General features: G+C 43.7%; 1 protein-coding gene across 1 annotated transcript in view; it reads left to right on the forward strand.

The window, feature by feature from the left end:
* Positions 1-1,359: 1,359 nt before the first annotated feature.
* Positions 1,360-23,941, forward strand: part of trim71 (tripartite motif containing 71, E3 ubiquitin protein ligase) — a 69,207-nt gene continuing 46,625 nt past the window's right edge. Inside the window, exon 1 of the mRNA XM_068049742.1 lies at positions 1,360-2,547. Within this exon, the coding sequence (XP_067905843.1) occupies positions 1,612-2,547 (936 nt within the window). The 5' untranslated portion in view covers positions 1,360-1,611. The remainder of the gene's footprint in view (positions 2,548-23,941) is intronic.

Below are 23,941 nucleotides of genomic sequence, written 5' to 3' on the forward strand. Positions count from 1 at the left end.
ATATACAGAGTGGTCTCAACAGAAGAATTTCTTCTTGGGGTGGGGACCCCCCCATGCACCATACTATATAGTTGGTGCATTACTCCCTCAAGGCTACATTCATTGTCCATCTCTCCTCTCCTGAAGACATTGATTCCCCCAAAATCCTGGAACTCCCTAACAGCACTGGTGGGTGTACACTGCAGCAGTCCAAGAAGGCAGCTCACCACCACCTTCTCAAGGGCAATTAGGAATGGGCAATAAATGCTGGCCTAGCAAGGAACGAATAAAGAAAACTCCTGGCCATTAGTTCTGTATGATTCCTGAGAATGAATGCAAGCTCCAGACTGCCAAGCCTGATTTTCCCTCACCTACAACCCATACACCAATGTTTCCAGTCAGTCAGTGTTGTTCAATACATTAGCCATTGACCACATGTGGCTAACTGGGAATCCAGATGCGTCTGATCGCATTTCTAATTAGTAAAAATAATGAGTAATACATTGGCATTGGACATGAGAACTCAATAATTATTTATACGTATCTGCATGTACACATTAACTTCTTTGTCCATTTGTCTGTAAAATGGGAAGACGAGAAGCAGAGTATGTGAATCTTTATTCATCACTGTGAGTGCTTTACTCTCTGGGTTACTGAATGGTGGTAGATGTTAAGTACAGATACACGGGAAATATATTTATCTGGGTGTGGAAGTGCACATTTCCCACTAAAATGTGGCTTAAACATTAACTTGTGGCTGGGCAGAACTAGGGGGCATAGTTTTGAAATAAGTTTTAAGTTGGAGATGAGGAATTTCTTCTCCCAGAGGGTCGTTAATCTTTGGAAGCATCTTCCCCAGAGAGCAGTGGATGGAGGCTGGGTCATTGAACATATTCAAGACTGAGTTAGACAGATTTTTGATCTACAAGAAAGTCAAGGGTTATGGGCGGGGCAGAAAGGTGGAGTGAAGGTCACAATCAGATCAGCCCATGATCTTAGTGAACGACAGAGCAGGCGCGACAGGGGCCGAATGGCTTATCCTTGCTCCTATTTCATATGATCATATGCAGCAATTTCTTTCGGACAACTATTCAACAAAGGAGCAAAGTCCTTGCTTAGTTGAGAAGTGCTGAAGCCAATTGTCGCGTCCCGACCGTCACCCTGGGCTAAACTATAACTGTTCAGTAGTTGATACCTCCCCTAGTGGAAAGAGAACTGTTACGGAGTTATGAATGAAATAAATGAATGAATTGAATGAATGAATTGGAGCATGGTCTCCTCCTCCGCGCCTCACCGCACCTGACGCCGAGATACGTGGTGACGTAGAGGCGGCGCTCCGCCCCCCTCTGCTCGACGTCCAAAGAAGCGGCGGGAGCCAGGGAGAGAGAAAGTGCGAGAAGATGGAGCGCGCGGCGGGGAAAGGCAGCGGTCGAGGCTCGGAGCGCAGCTGAAGAGAGGGCGGGAGGAAGAGGCCCAGGAAACACCGGGGATTAAACAAGGGGCCTTTGTTGACCGGGGAGGGGGAGGAGGAGACAAAAAGAGAGACGGCTGAGGGAGCCCCCGGCCTGAGTGAGTGAGCGACCCCACACACGGTGCCTCCCGGGGGGAATATGAGCCCCCGCCGGCCCGTCCATGTGGATTTCTCGGTCGTTGCACAGGGGAGCGGTTCTCGCTGAGGAAGCCGAGCGGCTGCCCTCCCGGCCGGCAGAGCTGGCCCAGGGCCGCTTCTACCCGCGCTGTTATCAGCGCTCGGACGCCGCCATGGCTGCCCCGTTCTGCGGCCAGGAGCAGCCGCCGCCGGCCGCCCCGCCGCAGCATAGTCCAGCTCCGCCTCAGGCCCCAAGCCGGCCCGAGGGGGCACCACCACGGCCAGAACCGCAGCCCCAGTGCGGCCTCTGTTGCTCCCGGGGCCTCCCGCCGGCCTCGGGGTCAGGACCGCGTTCCCGGCCGGCGGCCGAGGAGCTGCGCCTGCTGCCCTGCCGCCACTCCTTCTGCCTGCCCTGTCTGGAGTCGTACGGCGGGGCCCGGCGGCGGCGAGGGGGCAGCGGGCCGGCCGCCAGCCGGCTCCGGCCGGGAAATGGACCGGGACCCGAGGCCGAGGCTTCCTCCTCCTCCTCTTCCTCATCCTCCTCCTCCAGTAACTCGTGCGGCCCGGCCGAGCTCAACTGCCCCATCTGCGAGCGTCGCATGCCGGCCGCCGAGAGCGAGGGACTGCCGGCCGAGCTGCTGCTGCTCAACAACCTGCTGGACGTGGTGTCGGCGGCCGAGGACGAGCTGGACGGCGGCGGCGACGACGGGGGGAATGGAGGCGGGCGGGGCCGAACCCGGCCCAAAGGCTCGCAGGCCGGCTGCAGCTCGTGTGACGAGGGCGCGCCGGTGACTTCCCGCTGCCTGGACTGCGCCGAGTATCTGTGCGATCACTGTGTGAGGGCCCACCAGCGGGTCCGTCTCACCAAGGAGCATGTCATCCACCGCTTCAGGCAACAGCAACACTACAACCAGCAGCCCTTTCCCAGCCTGCCACTTACGCACGAACGGGTCAGCTACTGCCAGCAACACGAGAACGAAGTAGGTTTGGGCAATGTCTTACTCGCATGTATTAAAAAAAAATGCAACGAGTTTCGTTCGTTACGCGGGGTTAAAAATAATGTGTTGTTCGTTGCCTGGAATTAATAATGCAACGGCTTTCGTTCGTTGCATGGGGTTAAAGACTGCAACGTGTTTGAATAAGCTGCATGATTTCTGATTTTCTTTGCATCGTTGTAAATTCTAATTTGACGATTTGTTTTTTAATTTGAGAAAAATCCCGTATTTTAATAGGCGACACATTCTCATTGATTTACAAGATTTTTACAAAAATATATCTTAATTCAATACTTAATTTTGGTAACTTTCAGAGGTTCAGTATTTGTTCCCAGCTGATCTGGTTTTCTCTGTAACATTGGCTTAGTATTCTTCAAAATGTCCTATGATGTAGTATCGAGTGCTTTAGACATCAGTGACGAATTCGGGGTCTGTTGTGTATAAATGTTTAGCGTAACTTAAACATTATAGTTACTTGAAATGATTTGTAGTCTTGTATAAAATTGGAGCTATATATATTTCATTATATTTAAAGTGTTCCGTGTCCAGTGTTTTGTGTTTGAAATGGCCGTATATTATTAACCTGTCATTTTTAAATGGAACAACGACTTTGAGCTGTTCTCGTAGATGCAACGATTGAAATTTCGAGCCCATTTGTTTAATTTTGCATTTCACTTCTAATTTGCCGTGTAGTTTATTGAAACAAGCTGGAGGCAACGTGTTCTGATTCGATTTGTAGCCGATCTTCAGTCCAAAGCCATAGGTGTAATGATTATAATGTGTCCGATACTTTATTCGTTGCAGCAATGGTTTTATTTCGATTACAAATTTCGTAAAGTATTACAGGAGCTGTCGACATCTTCGTGGCTGCTGTAAAACGCTGCCATGTCTCCGTATTTGAATTAAGTAAAATCCAGCAGTGCGATTTGTTTCTCACGTTTTCGTGTGGAAGCTATTACATAAATATATTTGAAATGACGTGATTCAATATAGAAAGTTGTTGGTTAATAAATCTTATCGTGTGGCTGGCAGTGATAACAAAAAGGGCGGCGTGCGCATTTAAAACAAAAATTAATCCTGGAATGCGTTACATTATCTTCGGAAAACAAAGGCTTGTTTTGTTTTTTCTAACTTAATTTGGTAGATTATTTGTTTCCCCAAACGATGATATGGCGATCAAAAGACGCGAAATACCTTTCATCGCGCGCGATGGTGTCAGTGTGCTAAATGAGTCATGTTTGGCAACCTGGAAACAATGTGTCCTCGGAAACGTGGTATCAGCAGCAACGCAGTCTTGCTTTAGTCCTCTAACAGCCTGTGTTTCTGATCACTCGATGATGTATTGTGTCCATTCATGTTCCAGCCAGTGTGAATTGCACAACATATCAATAACGTATCGATTAATCGTGGGATGCTTTGTTGGCAGCAGTACTGTAATTCAGCACTCTGAAGAAATTCACCTGTCTGATTTTTGTAGATTTGGTTTTGTGTGTAGGTGTACACACGTGTCCTCCCTCCCCTTCCAATCCAGGGGTGCTGGGCAGTATTTTTTAAACAAAATGGTGCTTGCTGTTGGGCGGTCTGAGGCAGAGCGTGCGATTTACTTTAAGGAGATTAGGTCCATTCATGTTTTGCATGCTGTAAGCAAAGGGGCTTTGTTTCCCCCGCCCCAACGCTGGTATTTCTAGTAACAATGTGAAGACAGCACTATCTGTGAGTAGCTTGCAATAAGAATGAGATACTTGCCACCCTGGAGAGGGAAACTTTTTTTTAATTTTAAGAATTGCAAATTTGTAATAAGACAAGATATGACTTTTTGGCTTGACCTATCCAAGTGATTAAAAAATGCAATTTCTGTTGGAGAGCTGAGAATTTTGATATTTTTAACACTTGGTTGGCCAAGAATAGCAGTGTTTTTAAGTGCCGGTTAGTGAAAACAATTTTTTAATGACACGCAATGCTCATCGGGGTGGGTTGACATGTTAGTCTGTGGGGCCCATGCCCAACGGTTCCTGCAGAAGCTGCAGAAAAACTGCATACAATCTCTGAATCATAGAACATAGAACAGTACAGGTCCTTCGGCCCATGATGTTGTGCCGAACCTTTAACCTACTCTAAGATCAAACTAACTACCTACCTTTCATTCTACTATCATCCATGTACCTATCCAAGAGTCGCTTAAATGCCCCTAATGTATCTGCTTCTACTACTACTGCTGGCAGCGCATTCCACGCACCCACCACTCTCTGTGTAAAGAACCAACCTCTGACATCTCCCCAAAACCTTCCTCCAAACACCTTAAAATGATGCCCCCCGGTGATAGCCCTTTCCACCCTGGGAAAAAGTCTCTGACTATCCACTCTATCTATGCCTCTCATCATCTTGTACCCCTCTATCAAGTCACCTCTCATCCTTCTTCGCTCCAATGAGAAAAGCCCCTCAAGCTTTCTTCGTAGGACATGCCCTTCAGTCCAGGCAGCATCCTGGTAAATCTCCTCTGCACCCTCTCTAAAGCTTCCACATCTTTCCTATAATGAGGCGACCAGAACTGAACGCAATATTCCAAGTGTGGTCGAACCAGCGCCCCATAGAGCTGCAGCATAACCTTGCGGCTCTTAAACTCAATCCCGCTGTTAATGAAAGCCAACGCACCATACGCCTTCTTAACAACCCTATCAACTTGGGTGGCAACTTTGAGCGATCTATGGACATGGACCCCAAGATCCCTCTGTTCCTCCACACTACCAAGAATCCTGTCTTTAAGCCTGTATTCCGCATTCAAATTCGACCTTCCAAAATGCATCACTTCACACTTTTCCAGGTTGAAATCCATCTGCTACTTCTCAGCCCAGCTCTGCATCCTGGAAGCTGGTATGTTGATATGGTTTGCTTTTTTATTTTGTATAGACATACTGAGAGCCTGTTTCTTCATTCATATTACTGCATGTTTGTGTGTGTGGATGTGGGGTGGGGGGAAACGGACTTGAATATTCTTTGTGCCTGGAGCCCCTTAAAAAAATTGTTAATCTGGTTCTGATACTCATTACTGTTTGATAAAACAACGGCTTATTTTTATTCTTTGTTAGAGTAATAGTTTTATTTACCATTTCTCTCTTAACCTTCTAGGTGGTTTGTTGCTTTTTTCCTCACAGCATAGCATTCTTTATATATGGTGACTTTTTTCATAGCAAAGCCAGCTCTCCAGTGTAATTATGACTTGAGTTATTGCATGATAGGTGAGTACTGGACTTTTGCCTGCTCTATTCTCACTTTATTTGAAGTGGTGAATTCTCCTGGACTCCTTGCCAATGATCTTGTGGTTTGTTAGACTTTGTGCACAGGAGGTCTGTTGCATTCATCTTCATGACAGGATGTGAAAAGCAATTTCATACATACAAAGCATTTTGGGGGATTTCCCGAGTGATATAAGGTGCTACGTAGTTGCAAATTAATTCCTGACCCTGGCCTCGTGAGCAAACTCCTGCTCACTGAAAGTGGCAGCACAGTCCGTGGTGCGGAACAAATTTTTGAGGGTATTCTGTCAAGAGTTGTTGGTCTATAGAGATGTTTTCATTTGAGGCCCACTGAATTACGATGAGTCCGGCTGGTTCAGCTGGTAGCGATCTAGAAAGTGGCCATTCCATTCACAGTGGGTTTTAATCTCCCTCAAATATCTCCTTTATGATTAAAGATAGGGCAATGGCAAACCTGACCTTATCGACGCTGCAGAGTCCTCCTTACTAACATCTGGGGGCTTGTGCCAAAGGTGGGAGAGCTGTCCCACAGACCAGTCAAGCAACAGCCCGACAGTCATATTCACGGAACCATACCGTACAATGTCCCAGACGCTGCCATCATCATCCCCGGGTATGTCCTGTCCCACCGGCAGGATAGAGCCAGCAGAGGTGGCTGCACAGTGCTATACAGTCAGGAGGGTGTTGCCCTTGGAGTCCTCAACATTGACTGTGGACTCCATGAAGTCTCATGGCATCAGGTCAAACATGGGCAAGGAAACCTCCTGCTGATTACCACCTACCACCCCCTCTCAGCTGATGATTCAGTACTCCTCCATGTTGAACAGCATTTGGAGGAAGCACTGAGGGTGGCAAAGGCACAGAACGTAATCTGGGTGGGGGACTTCAATGTCCATTACCAAGAGCGGCTCAGTAGCACCACTGAACGAGCTGGCCGAGTCCTAAAGGACATAGCTGCTAGACTAGGTCAAACAACCAAGAGGGAAAAGTATACTTGACCTTGTCCTCATGAATCTGCCTGCTGCAGATGCATCTGTCCATGACTATTGGTAGGAGTGACCACCGCACAGTCGTTGTGGAGATGAAGTTCCATCTTTCACATTGAGGATACCCTCCATCGTGTTGTGTGGTGATACCACCATGCTAAATGGGATAGATTTCGAACTGATCTATCAACTCAAAATTGGGGGTCCATGAGGCACTATGGGCCATCAGCAGCAGCAGATTTGTACTGCACCACAATCTGTAACCTCATGGCCCGGCATATCCTCCACTCTACCATTACCACCAAGCTGGGGGATCAACACTGGTTCAATGAAGAATGCAAGGGGGCATGCCAGGAGCAGAACCGGGCATATCTCAAAATGAAGTATCAACCTGGTGAAGCGACAACCCAGGACGACTTGCGTGCCAAACAGCGTAAGCAGCATGCGATAGACAGCTAAACGATCCCATAACCGACGGATCAGATGAAGCTCTGCTGTCCTGCCACATCCAGTCGTGAATGTTGGACAATTAAACAACTAACTGGAGGAGGTGGATCCACAAATATCCCCATCCTCAATGATGAAAAAGATAAGGCTGAAGAACTTGCAACAATCTTCAGCCAGAAGTACCGAGTGGGTGATCCATTTCGACCTCCTCCTGAAGTCCCCGGCCTCATCGTTGCCAGTCATTGGCTAATCCGATTCACTCCATGTGATATCAAGAAACGACTGAAGGCACTGGATACTGCAAAGGCTATGGGCACTGGCAACATTGCGGCAATAGTAGTGAAGACTTGTGTTCCAGAACTTGCCGCACCCCTACCCGAGCTGTTCCAGTACAGTTGCAACACTGGCACCTACCCAGCAATGTGGAAAATTGCCCAGGTATGTCCTGTACACAAAAAGCAGGACAAGTACACCCCACCAGTCTATTCTCAATCATCAGTCAAGTGGTGGAAGGTATCGTCAGCAGTGCTATCAAGTGGCACTTACTTAGCAATAGCCTGCTCAGTGATGCTCCGTTTGGGTTCCCCAGGGCCACTCGGCTCCAGACCTCATTACAGCCTTAGATCAAACATGGACAAAAGAGCTGAACTCGAGAGGTGAGGTGAAAGTGATTGCCCTTGACATCAAGGCAGCATCTGACCGAGTATGGCATCTAGGAGCCCTGGCAAAACTGGAGTCAATGGGAATGAGGGGGGAAATTCTCCGCTGGTTGGAGTCATACCAAACGCAACGGAAGATGGTTGTGGTTGCTGGAGGTCAATTATCTCAGCTCCAGGACATCCATTGCAGGAGTTCCTAAAGATCGTGTCCTCGGCCCACCCATCTTCAGTGGCTTCATCAAGGACCTTCCTTCAATCAAGGTTTGAAATGGGAATATTTGCTGCTGATTGTGCAATGTTCAGCACTATTCGCGACTCCTCAGATACTGAAGCAGTCCATGTAGAAAGGCAGCAAGACCTGGACAATATCCAGGCTTGGGCTGAAAAGTGGCAAGTAACATTTGTGCCAAACAAATGCCATGCAATGACCATCTCCAACAAGAGAGAATCTAACCATCTTCCCATGATATTCAATGGCATTGCGATTGCTGAATTCCCCCACTATCAACATCCTGAGGGTTATCATTGACCAGAAACTGAACTGGAGTAGCCATATAAATACCTTGGCTACAAGAGCAGACCAGAAGCTAGGAATCCTGCGGTGAGTAACGCACCACCTGACTCCCCAAAGCTTGTCCACCATCTACAAAGCATAAGTCAGGAGTGTGATGGAATACTCTCCATTTGCCTGGATGGGTGCAGCTCCAACAACACTGAAGCTCGACACCATCCAGGACAAAGCAGCCCGCTTGATTGGCACCCCATCTACAAACATTCAGTCCCTCCACCACCGACGCACAGTGGCAGCAGTGTGTACCATCTACAAGATGCACTGCAGCAACGCACCAAGGCTCCTTAGACAGCACCTTCCAAACCCACAACCTCTACCAACTAGAAGGACAAGAGCAGCAGATGCATGGGAACACCACCACCTGCAAGTTCTCCTCCAAGCCACACACTGTCCTGACTTGGAACTATATCGCCATTCCTTCACTGTTGCTGGGTCAAAATCCTGGAACTCCTTTCCTAACAGCACTGTGGGCGTACCTACCCCACATGGACGGCAGCAGTTCAAGAAGACAGCTCACCACCACCTTCTCGAGGGCAATAAATGCAGGCCTAGCTAACAAAGCCCACATCCCATGAACAAATAATAAAAAATAGAATTTGACCTAAGAGAGCCATTGGTCTGCCTTCTGAATAAGCTACCACTTGTTCTAACAACCCTCTTTATATAAAGATTCTTAATTTTCCCGTTGATCTTTTAGATGTCTGTTCAGTTTCCAGCCCCATTACAGACACTTAAAAACATAATCTGGCTGGTGCTGCTGTGTAGTACTGAGGGAGTGCTACACGGTCCAAGGTGCTGCCTTTCAGATGAAATGTCATCTCCACAGATGACGTAAATGATCTTATACCCGGTGTTCGGCCAGAAGAGCTCTTTTTTAAATGTTTTACCTCAACACCATCACTAAAATAAATTATCTGATCATCAATGTAATTGTGGGATCTTTGTGTGCAAATTGGCTGTGTTTCACCACATTATAGCAGTAACTACACTTCAACAGTACTTCATTTTCTGTGAAAGGTTTTGAGATGCTCTAAGACCATGAGAGGCAGTATATAAATAAGTTCTTCCTCATGCTCCCTTGCTTTCTCTCTTTTAGGCCCTCTAATAATTGGATGAGTTGTTGACCAGTGGAAGTTGTTTTCCCAGATTTATTCACTTTATTCAAACCTTTCAATTTTAAATTAATCTGTGGATTTGCTCTAATGATAAACAGCCACTAATAACTATAATCCCGGTGACAAGAGAATTTAGTGAATTTGTTTTGCATCCTTGCTGTAGTTTGATCTGTTTCCTAAAGGAAAAAGCTTAAAACTGGGTACGATATTCTAACTGGCCGAACAAATTATTTATGTATTTTTAGCATTGCATCTTTCTCTGGATTTTCTTTACAACTTTCTCGACTTGTCTTAGTTTTATGGATATTGTATCTGAGCTCCTAAACATATGAAGGTTCTACCTTTTTTATTTGTCTATTCCTCTGCATTGTATCACCTTGCATTTCTCCCACTGTAAATTTAATCTGATTGCTTAACTTGTCTCTGTCCCCAGAGTCACCTTTAGTCTTCCTTACATTTAACTGCACCCTTACATTTATGTCATCTGCAAATTGTGGTCAGTATAAAGTTAAATGACGAGAGAGATTTTCACAACACTGAGCTCCCCTTGGACTCTTTATTCTGATCTGATACCACTCATTTGTAGTGAACCAAAAATGAAGGCAGTATGACTGAGCATTTGTTTTAGTATCTAGTGTAAGGGAAGGGGAAGAGAAAGCAATTAGTTTGGACTTTGCTTCAGACACTTCCCTCACTAATGCTTGGTTAGAAAGATTAGCAGGTTCTGGAAGAGATCGCTGTCCTTCAATCCCAAGGTGGAAAGCTGACAAGTAATATTGTGTGGCCAGAAAGAATTGAGCTCTGCTTAACCAAATCTTATGGTCGAACAGCTGCCAAAACTAGTTGCCTCCAGCTTGCGTATGAACAGCAACTGTGTACGAGGTACTTGAAGGCTCTCTGCTTGCATCAGAACATTCAGTAGAAGCAGAGTATCAGATTTGGGGTGTTTTTAAAGAATTTATAAGACCAAGCCATGATACCTCGTGGTTCTAACATCTCACTGCCCAGACACCTTTCCTAAAAGATAGTTATATCAGCAAGGTTCTTGAGGGTGGCTGCCATCTGCACTTTTGGTGGGGAAGACAAATGGGAGTCAGGACTAGTAGGGGTGAAAAGACGGGCAAGATTGCAGAGGTATAGTGCATATTGATGGATGTGTACAAATGTTGATTTTGATTTGCTAACTCAGTCTTAATGTGTGGCCATTGACGGGAGTTGATTTGATGGCATTGGTTTTGGGACCAAGATAATCCATTGCTCAATTGAGATTGTGCATCATGCATAATTTAATGTCTGCTGGGATCTGAGTTGGTCCTGGGATATGGCTGGTGACTTTTTCTAGTTATTGGAGATCAGAATGGTGCTAAGATTTTTGTTTTTGTTTTGTTGCAAAAGTGTTGGTTATTGTCACAGTGGATTCCCAAGGTTTTAAAGCTTATAGGCAAGGTTACATTGCTTCATTGGAAAGCTTTGATTCTAAGTGGACAAGCATTTTACCGCTTTTGGGAAATGGACAGAGCAGCCCTGATAGGAATTTAAAATATTGTATTGATCTTTACAATTGGTGAAGTATTAAGTAAGGCACTGCATTTTGGTCACTTGCATACAATCACTTGATAACTGAGTTAAAAGCTAACTGCAGATTTACAGTCTGGTGGCTGAGCCATTTAAAGATGAAAATACAAAACCCAGCCTCCTGATAGTTTCTGGGGTAGTGTTGTGATGTAGCCTTGAAGAGCAGGAACTGTACTGAGCCTACCAGTCATTTGGTGTGGACAGTTGTATCTTGTTCTGGGTTGGTGGTGTGGAGGAAGAGCAGAGTGGCTTGGCTGAGGTTCCTGTTGCAGATTATTGTTTAAGCACATGATTGAGCTTGGCACAGGTTGCTTAATCCCACTGTTTATGCACATGGGTGAAAAATGGTTAACACAGTAAAATAGATGGAAGACTGGCACTGACCATGCCCTTCAGTGCAAGTTGTTGTCTTCAGAAGAGGTGGATGGATAAACATTTTTAATGTAATAAAATATTAATAGCGTATATTTTGCATTAGGATGAGATCCAGTCAGAAGCTCTAGAAGTGTATAGATTCACCCTGGTGGTGGTAGACGGGGACAGGATAGCAATAATTGCAGTTGGACTACATCTGGTCTTTCACCAACAAACATTTAATGTGGCCAACTATGTTTCCTCCATTTGCTTGGAGGGCTGTGTCAAACTTGGAATCTTGCAGGCTTGTATGGGGGTTAACTTTATCTTGGCGCTGAGCGTTTTGGGAGCCAAACTTCGCTAATTTCAAGCACTCCAATTTTTTTTACAGTTGGAGATGTTGCTAATTTTGACAGAGCTCTGGACTTTTTTTTTTGCTAGTTTGAGTATTTCAAAGGTTCTATTAATTCCCAGCAGCATCTGCTCCATGTGACCTTTCTCCACAGAATGCTGCACAGCTGTGTAGTTTTATTGATTGCACAGAGGAGGGACCTCATAGTGTTGAACTAAATTTGATGCTGTGCTGGAGGCATTTTGTTGAAATCTATATATAGGTTTATTCCTGTGAATCAGTTAACAATGTGTCCTGCTTCATAATTTTTTTTCCTCCCGGCATTGCAGTTGTCCCCATGTATTGCTCTCTGCTTTAATGATGATCAGCACCACAGTCAGGCCCACTGCTGTTGCTCGCTCTCAGCTGTATTCCATGTGTAGGAGGCATCTTATTTACTGGTAATGACTTGGAGTAAATTTGCCATGTATATTAAGTATTAGAAATCTTAGCGTTTTATGCAGGTGAAGTAAGCTGTTAAAAGGCAAACAAAACTATTTGGATTAGTGTACAGGAAATTGTCGTCTTGATTTCCTTCTGAAATATTTCAATTACACTGCCACCGAGGGTAGCCATACTGTTTTTGTGAGGTGGGTTGCAAGTTTCAATCAACTTCTAATGAAGCCCCCTTAATGTAGTTTTTATGGTAACTGAAGCTTCTTTCAAAAAATGTGTTTGGGTAAAATAAACATGGTATGATACTGGGTTCTAAGATAGTAGGATGCTTCTAGATTAGACATTTAAGGGCTGGATTGGGCCTTAAAAGATTTCTCAGGGCAGGTTCTGTTGGACTTCCAGGATATAGCAGTGGTTTTGAATGATTACAGCAGATGATGTTGAATTACCAATAATAAATGCACCTTCCTCTCCAAGTCACATGCCATCCTGGTTTAGACATAATCTCAGTTCTTTCATTGCTGGATCAACATCTTGGAACTGCTGGAACCTTTGCCACATGGATCGTGGTGGTTCAGGAAGGCTCACAACTTTATTGAGGGTGCAAGGGAAGGACAATAAATGCTGGTTTTGCCAGTCCCCCTTTTTCCTTTCTCCCTCACCCCGACACCCACCTTCACTCAGGATTCCCTCTATATCATGTGTGGTACTACCACTGTGCTAAATGGGATAGATTCAGAACAGATCTGGCAGCTCAATCAACCATTACCATCAAGCCAGCGATAACCCCTGGTTCACTAAGTGCAGGACAGTATGCTAGGAGCAGCACCAGGCATAGCTAAAGATGAAGTGTCAACCTGGTGAAGCTACAACACAGGACTACGTGCATGCCAAACAGTGGAAGCGGCATGCAATATACAGAACTAAGCAATCCCACAATCAACAGATCAGATCAAAGGTCTGCAGTCTTGCCACATCCAGTCATGAATGGTGGTGGACAATTTAACAACTAACAGGAGGAGGAAGCTCCACAAATATCTTCATCCTCAATGATGGGGGAGCCCAATACAAGAGTGCAAAAGAAAAGGCTGAAGCGTTTGTGACATCTTCAGCTAGAAGTGCTGAGTGGATGATAAATTTCCTCGTCCTGAGGCCCCCAGCATCACAAATGCCAGTGTTTGGTTTCTTGATATCAAGAAACAGCTGAAGGCACTGGACAGTGCAAAGGCTATGGGTCCTGACAATATCCCAGCTGTAATACTGAAGACTTGTGCTGCAGAACTAGCCACGTCCCTACTCAAGCTATTCTAGTACAGCTACAACACTGGCATTTACCCGACGCTGCTGGCAAATTTCCCAGGTATGTCCTGTACGCAAAGAGCTGGACTAATTCAATCTGGCCAGTTACCACCCCATCAGTCTATTCTCTATCATCAGTCACAGCAATAACTTGCTCACCAATGCTCACTTTGGGTTTCGCCAGCGCCACTTGGCTCCTGACCTAATTACAGCCTTAATCCAAACATGGACAAAAGAGCTGAACTTGAGGTGAGAGAGAGTGCCCTGGATATAAAGACAGCATTTGACTGTGTGTGGCATCAAGGAGCCCTAGCAAAAATTCCAACATGAATCTGCAAGGCTATCTTCAGGAAAGAAAGTAGTGAACTGGCAAAGGAAATCTTATGGGTTAACAATTGGGTCAAGTAAGTGTTGGCTGATCTCAAGTGATTTTTAGTGGTGAGGTTGCTGTGTTTAGGGCCTTTTGAGTTTAAGAAAAGTAAACCTAGCTAGCTTTCCTCCTCTCTGATGATTCTGTGCTTCAAAAAGGGGTACCTGTCTGGAAAGTATCTGGCTGAATTGATGCCCTTCCTCTCTTTTCTCCTCCCCCCCCCCCCCCCCCCCCCCAAAAAACATGGACACGTAGCCTGCTGACACTTGTATGCATGTGTCCATAATGACCACTTAGCTGAAGTATTGCAGGCCAGCTAGTGTTTGTGGAGCTATACTCCCAGTGTGATCTTTTCCACACAGTCACTTTCAGCAAGAATTGTTGGAGAAAACACAGGAATTCGGCTACTGGCTGGTTTTATCCCCATTCTGGAATCAGTAAGGTCAAACTCAGATTCTCTATCACCTTATGTTCGTGCTTTGTATAGGTCGCTGTGCCTGGTGAGGCACTTACCAATGAGTTAGCAACAGAATTTTTCTCCTGCTGTACATGCAAAAATGTTGTAATGGTTAATGTAATGTGGATTGTGATATCACTAAGTTTAAATGTTTGTGCTAACATGGATTTTTAATTTAGAAAAAAATAGTAATTTCATTTTTTTTCCCCCCATCAGCTATGATTTTTTCCCTTCAATTCTTGGAAAGTGAATAGAATACAGTTAATAAAAACAGAAAATGCTGGAAATACTCAGCAGATCATGCACATCTTTGGAGAGAGAGAGTTGACGTTTCCAGTCAGACCCGAAACGTTAACTCTCTCTGCAGATGCACAGATTTCGAGCATCTGCAATATTTTAGAATTGCTTTAGAATACAGGTAGTGTGGTTATGATGGATATATGGTAATCTTGATTCACAGTTGTTGCACTGGGCTCCCCTGGACAGTCTCAATCTGGTTTTTAAGATATACCAAAGCTGCCTTAACTTGGCACAGGGTTAGCCAATGCCACGCTGGCAATGGAAGTGCATTTTTGATGTTGGAGCAGAGTAGAAGGAACTTTATTCTTTGTCTGTTTTTTGGAGTGAATAATATTTACACTAAGTGCCTAAAATGGGAAGTATTCTGGTCCCTTGTGTGCTGTCATCCTTCACCTTGAGCACAAAGTTCACAAGTTATTAGAAAATTCACCAATCATTTAAAAATACCAAAGCTTTGGCTCTATGGAAGCCTCTTTGTGTGGAGGTCAATTGTACTCTTTGTAATTTAATTTTGGAACCAGCCTTTTTGGTACCAGTACTTATGTGGCTGGACTATTCTGTGTAAATTGGAGATGGGTCTCTAACTAGAATCTTGACCCTTCCCTCAAAATACTGGCTGATTTGTACCACCTCCCATTCAAAGTTCCCTCTATGATCTGCCAAATTGCACTTGCTGTAGAAATTATTTTAAAATGGCTTATTCAGAAAGTAATAAGACATGGGTTGCAAGCAAGTCCTTTTAGCTTTATCATCCTAATTTAGAATTCAGGTTGATGGAGCAAAGGTTTATCTGTGCAAGTGCCTTGAATAAAATCAGTTCAGGCAGCCTCAAAGCCAGTTTTGAGTGGATCTAGTCAAATTGGTGCTGGATAGTCGGTGGCCACAAGAATAGATATTGCAGGAAGTGGATGAAAACCCGCTGATACAGTAAGGGATGATTTGAATTTAGTGAATACTATGCCTAGTAACGTGATCCAGACATTGGATAGCAAATTTTCCATTTAAATTTCCTTAATGAGTCGAAATATTCAAGGAAAATTTACCTGAGAAACTATTGGCTTTGTCTGCCAATTTCATTGGGGTTGGCTTCACTAATTCTGTCTCTGAAATTGGAGAGCTGAACCTGGATTTATGGTAGTGGGATGTATAGTTGAGAAATAAAGAAACTATGCTGACGTGAAGCTCAAAATTTAGGAATGCAGGGTAGAGGACACTATACTGATGTAATGCCTGAACTCTTCACTGAAGATTGATAGTGCCGATCTAATGCATTTCATGATGAGTTATTTAGTTAAGGGCCTCATGGGAAGTGTGGAATTAAGTGAATTAAAAAAAACTAGTAATTTGAGTTGGAATTTAATTAGGTATTGCTTGGCACCAGATGGTAATATTCCACAGTCACTAGCTGAAGATTCATTCGAGTGACCAAGAAGACTGATTTCTCAGCTACCTCATTTTCTTTTCTGCTGAAATGTGTTCCAAGTTTTTCCCCCTTCTCTCCCAAAATGTCTTTGTATTTACAGTAGGAAAATTAGTCTGTCTTATTTTTGGAAGAGTTTCTATTCCAGACTGTCAAGCAAGTCTATTTTGATAATGGGGGGGAAAAGGGTAGCACCTGTATTCATGAAATTACTGGTAAAACTGGTATGTTGCCAGCTAGAACTAGCAACATGGAGCAAACCCTCACCTCCCCAAGTGTTACCTATTTTTATAACTCTGTGTCCTAAATTATTTCAGAGACTGAGTGGCTAGGTAACCGTTAGAATGGCAGCTGCTGTTAACACTTTCTGCCATTTGTTATTAATGTGTGGCACTTTTTTGTCACTGGTGACCTAGTGTTTCTGAGGATGTGACCTTACATGCCTCTCTTTGAACTGTGTGCTTTAGGGTAAGACTATAGGCATCTAAGGGGGAGGAGAGGAATGGGTGTCTTGCAGACTGTGTTTTTTTCCTTTCTAATAAGTGGTTGGATCTTGAAGTTTAGAATGTTTCATTGTTTTGTTGCTTGAACGTTACTGTTCAGAAAGGGGAAATTTGAAATTGGAGCGCTCTAACTGGTTTATGCTATGGAAGGGAAAAGTAAGCAGGATGTTCCTGGCCCCAATCCAGTGACTATGGACATAGCTTGTCTCTGACTCCTTCCTTGTCAAAGAAGTGGGTTTTAAGGTGAGATTTAAAGGATCAGTTTAGGGAGGGAATTCCACTGCACAGGTCATAAGCAGCTGAAGGTATAGGGTGATGTGAGAAGAGTCACAAGGACAAAGCTTTTGGGGGAGGGTTAACAGTGTTGGGAGGAGGTTCGAGATGGGGAGGCATAATGTAACGAAAGGATGACCATTTTAAATTTGGCAGTTTGGGGGATAATGTAGGCCCATTAAAATGGGTTTGTTAGGTGAGTTGGGGTTAATGAAGAATAGTATGCAGGCATCAGTTTTTGAAGTTTTGAGGCTCGAGAATGGGAGACAAGCCACATAAGCATTTGAATTGTTGAGTCTGGAGGTTAAAAAAGCATAGATGAGGTTTTCAGCAGCAGATGGGTTGAAGTAGGGGTGACCGTGGGTGACGTTAAGAGGTGGATTTGTTGCCTTGCATTCAGTTTTTCCCATGTGCAAAAATGAGAGCTTTTGACGACGCCATTCCCTTACACAACACAATATAGTGGCATGTATCTGCTTTGAAAGTTAGGGACATAGTCGGAGAGAATATCAAATTTGGCAATACGTTGAGGTGTTTGTATCTGCCCCCAGTCAATTATAGTGCTAACTGAGTTTTCTCTCTCATTTAGGTTTCATAAAGGGCACTTGCATTTAATATCTAATAACTTGCATTGCAGTGTTACTAAGCTCTTTGTTGTCTTGTGTTAAAGTAGGAGTTTGTGTCCCAAGACACTGGAATAATATTGACATCAAATCTAATCATATATTGGCGTTTGAACGTAGAGCTGTGAAAACAGCGTTGAAATGGTCCTCGAGCTGCATTACCTTCCTGTTGTAGCCAGGGCTCGTTGTGGAGGAAAGGGGGTAATTTAACAGTGGGTCACAATAAACTGAAGAGAGAGAATAAGTTGAGGTGCTACCCTGTTGCACATGCTGTCTTTTTTATGGGACTTTTACATTGTCCATATCTTTTGAAAGAAAATGAGAGCTGGTAACATACTTAGTTTAGAGATACAGCACTGAAACAGGCCCTTCGGCCCACCGAGTCTGTGCCGACCATCAACCACCCATTTATACTAATCCCACATCCCCACCTGTCCCTATATTTCCCTACCACCTACCTATGCTAGGGGAAATTTATAATGGCCAATTTACCTATCAACCTGCAAGTCTTTGGCTTGTGGGAGGAAACTGGAGCACCCGGAGGAAACCCACGCAGACACAGGGAGAACTTGCAAACTCCACACAGGCAGTACCCAGAATTGAACCCGGGTCGCTGGAGCTGTGAGGCTGCAGTGCTAACCACTGTGCCGCCCCACTTGCTGAGCTATTCAAACTGGCTCCTCTTCCTAACCTCTGAAATTTCTCTGTCAACCAATAATTTCTTAACACTCATTACCAGTATTTAATGAAAACTCTTGGCATATTGCCAGAACAGTTGAAGCTGGCTTAAATCCAGACTGAGATGCCAACAACTAGGAGTAAAGGAATGATCATGCATTTGTACTACCCAGTGGGGTCAAAGAAAAGTCATACAGAAAAACATCGCTGCCATACTCTACGCAGATTGATATCAGGATGAGGGTATAGCTTTTAACATGCTGTTTGTGCAAGCAGTATTCTAGTTTTAGGTGGCCTAAGTATTTTTAAAAACTCAATTGTTTATGTATAATTTTCCAGAGTGAGTATCTGTGTTCCATTCGCTTTGCAACCTCTTCTCCCCACCTTCCCCCGTTTTAAGTGTTGATCTGCTTTGAATTAATTTGTAACCTACAAGTTTAATCAAAATTTACAGCTCACTTGTGTTTCTTTTTAGAATTACTGTAGGAATTACTAATGAAAGAGGCATTAAATGGTGTAGTAGGTTACAGTGGGGTTGTCCCATCCCTAGATTTAGGTTCAAATCTGTTTCAGCTGTTGGAATGAAAGTCTGGCTAGAATGCTCCTGGACAGTCTTAACCTGACTCAAAACTGCCTATAATTTGTCATTAAATTAGCAATCTTGACCACCCAAGAGACGCAGCAAGTGGCTTGATAGTTAAGAAATCACTCTACTGGACTAACGTGCTTCTGAGGTATAGGGTTAAGACACATTGCACACAAGTCACAAGCTACTCTGCATCTAACCTGAGAAGAGTTGATGTTGCCAGTGGGTGCTCAAATGGAAATTTTTTATTTTATTTTATTTAGAGAGACAGCACTGAAACAGGCCCTTCGGCCCACCGAGTCTGTGCCGACCAGCAACCACCCATTTTATACTAACCCTACAGTGATCCCATATTCCCTACCACCTGCCTACACTAGGGGCAATTTACAACAGCCAATTTATCTATCACCTGCAAGTCTTTGGCTGTGGGAGGAAACCGGAGCACCCGGCGAAAACGCACGCGGTCACAGGGAGAACTTGCAAACTCCGCACAGGCAGTACCCAGAACTGAACCCGGGTCCCTGGAGCTGTGAGGCTGCGGTGCTAACCACTGCGCCGCCCCTAAAAATGCCTCATTCTCCAGTTGTGATGTCCTTTTTAATGGATACCAAAGAATTACCAGCAGTTATTTGGCAAGAATATTTTACAGTAGTGAATGGTTAGTGTGGGAATAAACTTGTGATGGCTGCATTCTGTAAAGATTGCAGATTTGGTAATCCACCATTTGAAATTCTCATCAGTTCATCTAAACTGATATAAAATAAATGGAAGGGAGCATAAAACTAATTTAAACCCGACTCATACCTAATGCAGGCTTGCTGTTTTCTCGTAGTTGTATGAACTATGCCATCACATTGTAATCTCACTGTTTGGAGTATTTTTTAATTGAGTGAGGGAATGTTGGCATTTATATATTTTTTGTTTGTTCTGTTTGTGCTGATGGTTGTGATGTTGACCTGAAATTTGTTTTTTTTCCTTGCAGTTTGATAGAGAACATAACTTACTGTCTGTCTTTTTTTCTTACTTTTGAAAGATGTTGATTTGTACGTTCAGGAGATTGCCAGGATACATGTATTGATATGTTAGCTATGAGGGTTTATTAGAATTTGAACATTACAGTGCAGTGCAGGCCCTTCGGCCCTCGATGTTGCGCCGACCTGTGAAACCATCTGACCTACACTATTCCATTTTCATCCATGTGTCTATCCAATGACCACTTAAATGCCCTTAAAGTTGGCGAGTCTACTACTGCTGCAGGCAGGGCGTTCCACGCCCCTACTACTCTCTGAGTAAAGAAACTACCTCTAACATCTGTCCTATATCTATCACAACTCAACTTAAAGCTATGTCCCCTCGTGTTTGCCATCACCATCCGAGGAAAAAGACTCTCACTATGTTGGTAGGCGATTTAGTTTTGAGGGTGAGAGAGAAATCTCAGCTGTGCCCAGTCTGGTCCTGATTTGCATGGATGTGCTCTTCCAGGCAGAGGTTACTGGGTAGTGATAGGATGTTGCTGCCTTGATTTTTTTTTTAAAGAATCTCACTCTTCCCTAGCTCAGGCCACTGTGGCCAATTACTCTGTGCCCTTTGGCTGGGATGGGGGAGGAAGTGACTTCCCGATCACTTCTCTTTGAAAGCATGGTCGTCACATAAAGATATGATTAGGATTAGTTAGAATGTTTTTTTTTTCTGTTTCCCAACCCCTGATCAAGTAGGCTGGTCTGTTGAGTGAGTTATTGAGCTGCTTGACCATATCATGGTCACTCAGCAACTGCAGGAGAGGGAAGAGAAAGTTGGAGGGTTTTGGGGGCAGAAAGCTAATTTTGTATATTAATATTTATACTAGCAGCCGGTAGTATATCACCATAGTAACCAGGTTTTTGTGCTGTGATTAATTATTTAAACAAAAAAAACTCCCACCATCTGAGATCATCTTGCAGGTGATGGAGTATCTATCTCCAGTTTATGTGGCAAGGAGGGAGGAAAGGAAAGAAGATCAGAACAAGGTGTTTTGTAGCATCAGGTAGCTTTGAACAGATTGGTCCAGAAAAACCTTTATTTTCTGACCTGGGCTCACCTTTCATAGTTTTCCGAATGGCTACCACAGTGTACGCTGTGCCATATGTGCTGGGTTTTCACTGGCATCTTATATTGTTACTTAGACCAAAAACTATGGCTAATTCTGATCTCTGCTCACCCAGTATCTCTGCAGGAACACATTTACATAAGAACCAGGAGTAGGCAATTCAGCCCCTCAACTCTGCTCCACCATTCAATACAATCCTGGCTGATATCATCTCGGCCTCAACTCCACTTTCCTGCCCGTTCTGCATAACCCTTTAACCGATTGCTAATTAAAAATCTGTCTATCTCCTCAAATTTACTCAATGTCCTGGCAGCCACCGCACTCTGGGGTAGTGAATTCCATAGACTCACGACCCTTTGAGAGAAGTAATTTCTCCTCATCTCTGTTTTAAATCTGTTACCCCTTATCCTAAAACTTTGACCTCTTGTTCTAGATTGCCCCACAAGAGGAAACCTCCTCTCTACGTCTACTTTGTCAATCCCCTTAATCATCTTGTATACCTCAATTAGATCTCCTCTCATTCTTCCAAACTCTAGAGAGTAAAGGCCTAAACTGCTCAATCTCTCTTAATAAGACAAACCCCTCATCTCTGGAATCAATTTAGTGAACCTTCTCTGAACTGCCTCCAATGCAACTACATCCCTCCTCAAGTAAGGGGACCCAAACTGTACGCAATACTCCAGGTGCGGTCTCACTAATGCCTTGTACAGTTGCAGGAACACTTCTACTTTTATACTCTATTCCTTTAGCAATAAATGCCAAAATTCCATTTGCCTTCCTTATTGCCTGCTGTCCTGCATAGTAGTTTTCTGCGATTCATGCACGAGGACACCCAGATCCTTCTGCACTGAAGCACTCTGAAGTTTCTCTCCATTTGGTTAATTTGCCTTTCTGTTCTTCCGACCAAAATGGATGACCTCACACTTATCCACGTTAAACTCCATCTGCCAAATTTTGGACCATTCACCTAACCTAGCCATTTGTAAATTTCTTTTATTGCAACTTGCTATTCCACCTGTTTTAGTGTCATCTGCAAATTTGGCTACAGTACCTTCTATCCCTGCATCCAAGTCATTAATCTAGATTGTAAATAGTTGGGGCCTGAGGACTGAACCCTGTGGCACCCCACTAGTTAGATCTTGCTAACCAGAAAAAGACCCATTTATCCCGACTCTCTTTTCTGTTGGTTAGCCAATCCTCTATCCAAGCTAATAAATTGCCCCTAACCCCATGTGATCTTGCCTTGTGTATTAACCTTTTGTGCGGCACCTTATCAAATGCCTTCTGGAAGTCCAGATATACTACATCTACAGGATCCTCATTATCCACTTTGCTTGTTGCAGCTTCGAAGAACTCTAGCAAATTAGTCAAACACTATTTACCCTTCATAAAACCATGCTGACTCTGATGGATTGTGTTTTAATCTATAGTGCGAACCTCTGTCTCCCACCACCTTCCTGCCACTTCCACCCACACTGCCCCTGCCCAGGCTACTGAAGAATATGTTACTCGTCGCTACTTCTACCTTCAACTGAGATCACTTAACTTTTCACATGCCAGAGATTGAACTTGGAACCTTGACATATATACTTAGCCATTGTGGAAATGTCTTAAAACTGGACTCTTTTTATGGAGTGGCACCATAGTGGATTTTGGAAAGGAGCTCACCTCTAATAATCTATTTAACAACAATAATATTTGGTATAAGCTTTTCTCATCTCTTCCACCTCACCAAGAATATTTTACTTCCTACATCATTTGTGAGAATGTCATTGCAATATGCTTGCAGCTTTGCTGTATAATACCCATCAGGGCTGACATCTCAAGGTGATTTGATTAGAATGAACTGTGACCCAGGAATTTCTGAATGTCAATTCAAGTTAAGCTGAATTAATAGAATTCCAGAAGTTGCCAGCACCTATTTATAGGAAATAGTCTCTTTAGAGTGTTGAGCTTCAAAATGTCAATGGATTTGCTTAAACCAGATCAGAACTAGCATTGTTCACTAGAGCAGACTATTGCCAGATAATGCAGCAACTTTATTCTGTGTACCCACATGAAATATTATGGTATAGATGAGGGTGGTGTCTGAAGCCTGATATGAAAGTCTTTGGAAAAATATTTAATGTATGGCATTCTCCTGGTAAACTTATTGGAGAATCTGATCTTTACAAATATTTGTATGTGGTGCTTTTTCATTGGAATATTTTTTTCAAGTGACATTTGAAGCATCCAGAACCTTGTCTGATTGAACATAAGTTTTTGGAGTGTTAACATTGGTTCACTTGGCTAGTGGAGAGTAACATTTCCTTTTTGTTGGAGTGTGGTGGACATTGCTTGCTTCTGGTGTGTCTGATAGAAACACTAATGACTTAAATGTTATACCCTCTGTTCGCATCCTACTTTACAGAAATGTTTGACTTGCTGCAAACCAATTTGCACCTAAATTTGGGAAAGTAGGTGACATGGGTCGTAGAAGTAATCCTAATCTCTAATTTGGACCAAAACCAATTTGTGATGAAGTGCAGCTTATAAACCTTATCTTTGCAAATCAGCTTGTTACACTGTAGTCCTTGTTGACAATTGACAGTGTTGTGATTCAGAAGGGTTTTAATCATATTTCATATCTGGGATGTTGCCAGCTGTAGCTTAGGCTGGCAGACGTCCAAGTGACGAGTTGTATACTCTATGATCTAGTTGACAGATTGGGGAAGCCAGGGCTTTCAGCTTCATGCATTCTTAATCAACAGTGAAATCATAAAATCATTAGTTTGTTGTGATGTGGTTAGAAAATTATACTGAGGCAATACTTGCTCTCCAAATTTGAATCACTGGCCACATTTCATAATTGGGAAATGGAGGTGAGAATGTGGGTTTGTACAGTAGAAAAGTGCTATTTTTTCTCCTTCCCCCACCCCCGAGCTTCATAGATCTTTACAAAGTAGGATTCTGTTTGTAAATTGTCTTGACATGAGATTTTTTTGATTTGTTCACAAGGTGTAGACATTGCTGGCTAGGCCAATATTAATTGCCCTT

This window comes from Heterodontus francisci, chromosome 17 (genome assembly GCF_036365525.1).
Source record: "Heterodontus francisci isolate sHetFra1 chromosome 17, sHetFra1.hap1, whole genome shotgun sequence".
Lineage (NCBI taxonomy): Eukaryota > Metazoa > Chordata > Chondrichthyes > Heterodontiformes > Heterodontidae > Heterodontus > Heterodontus francisci.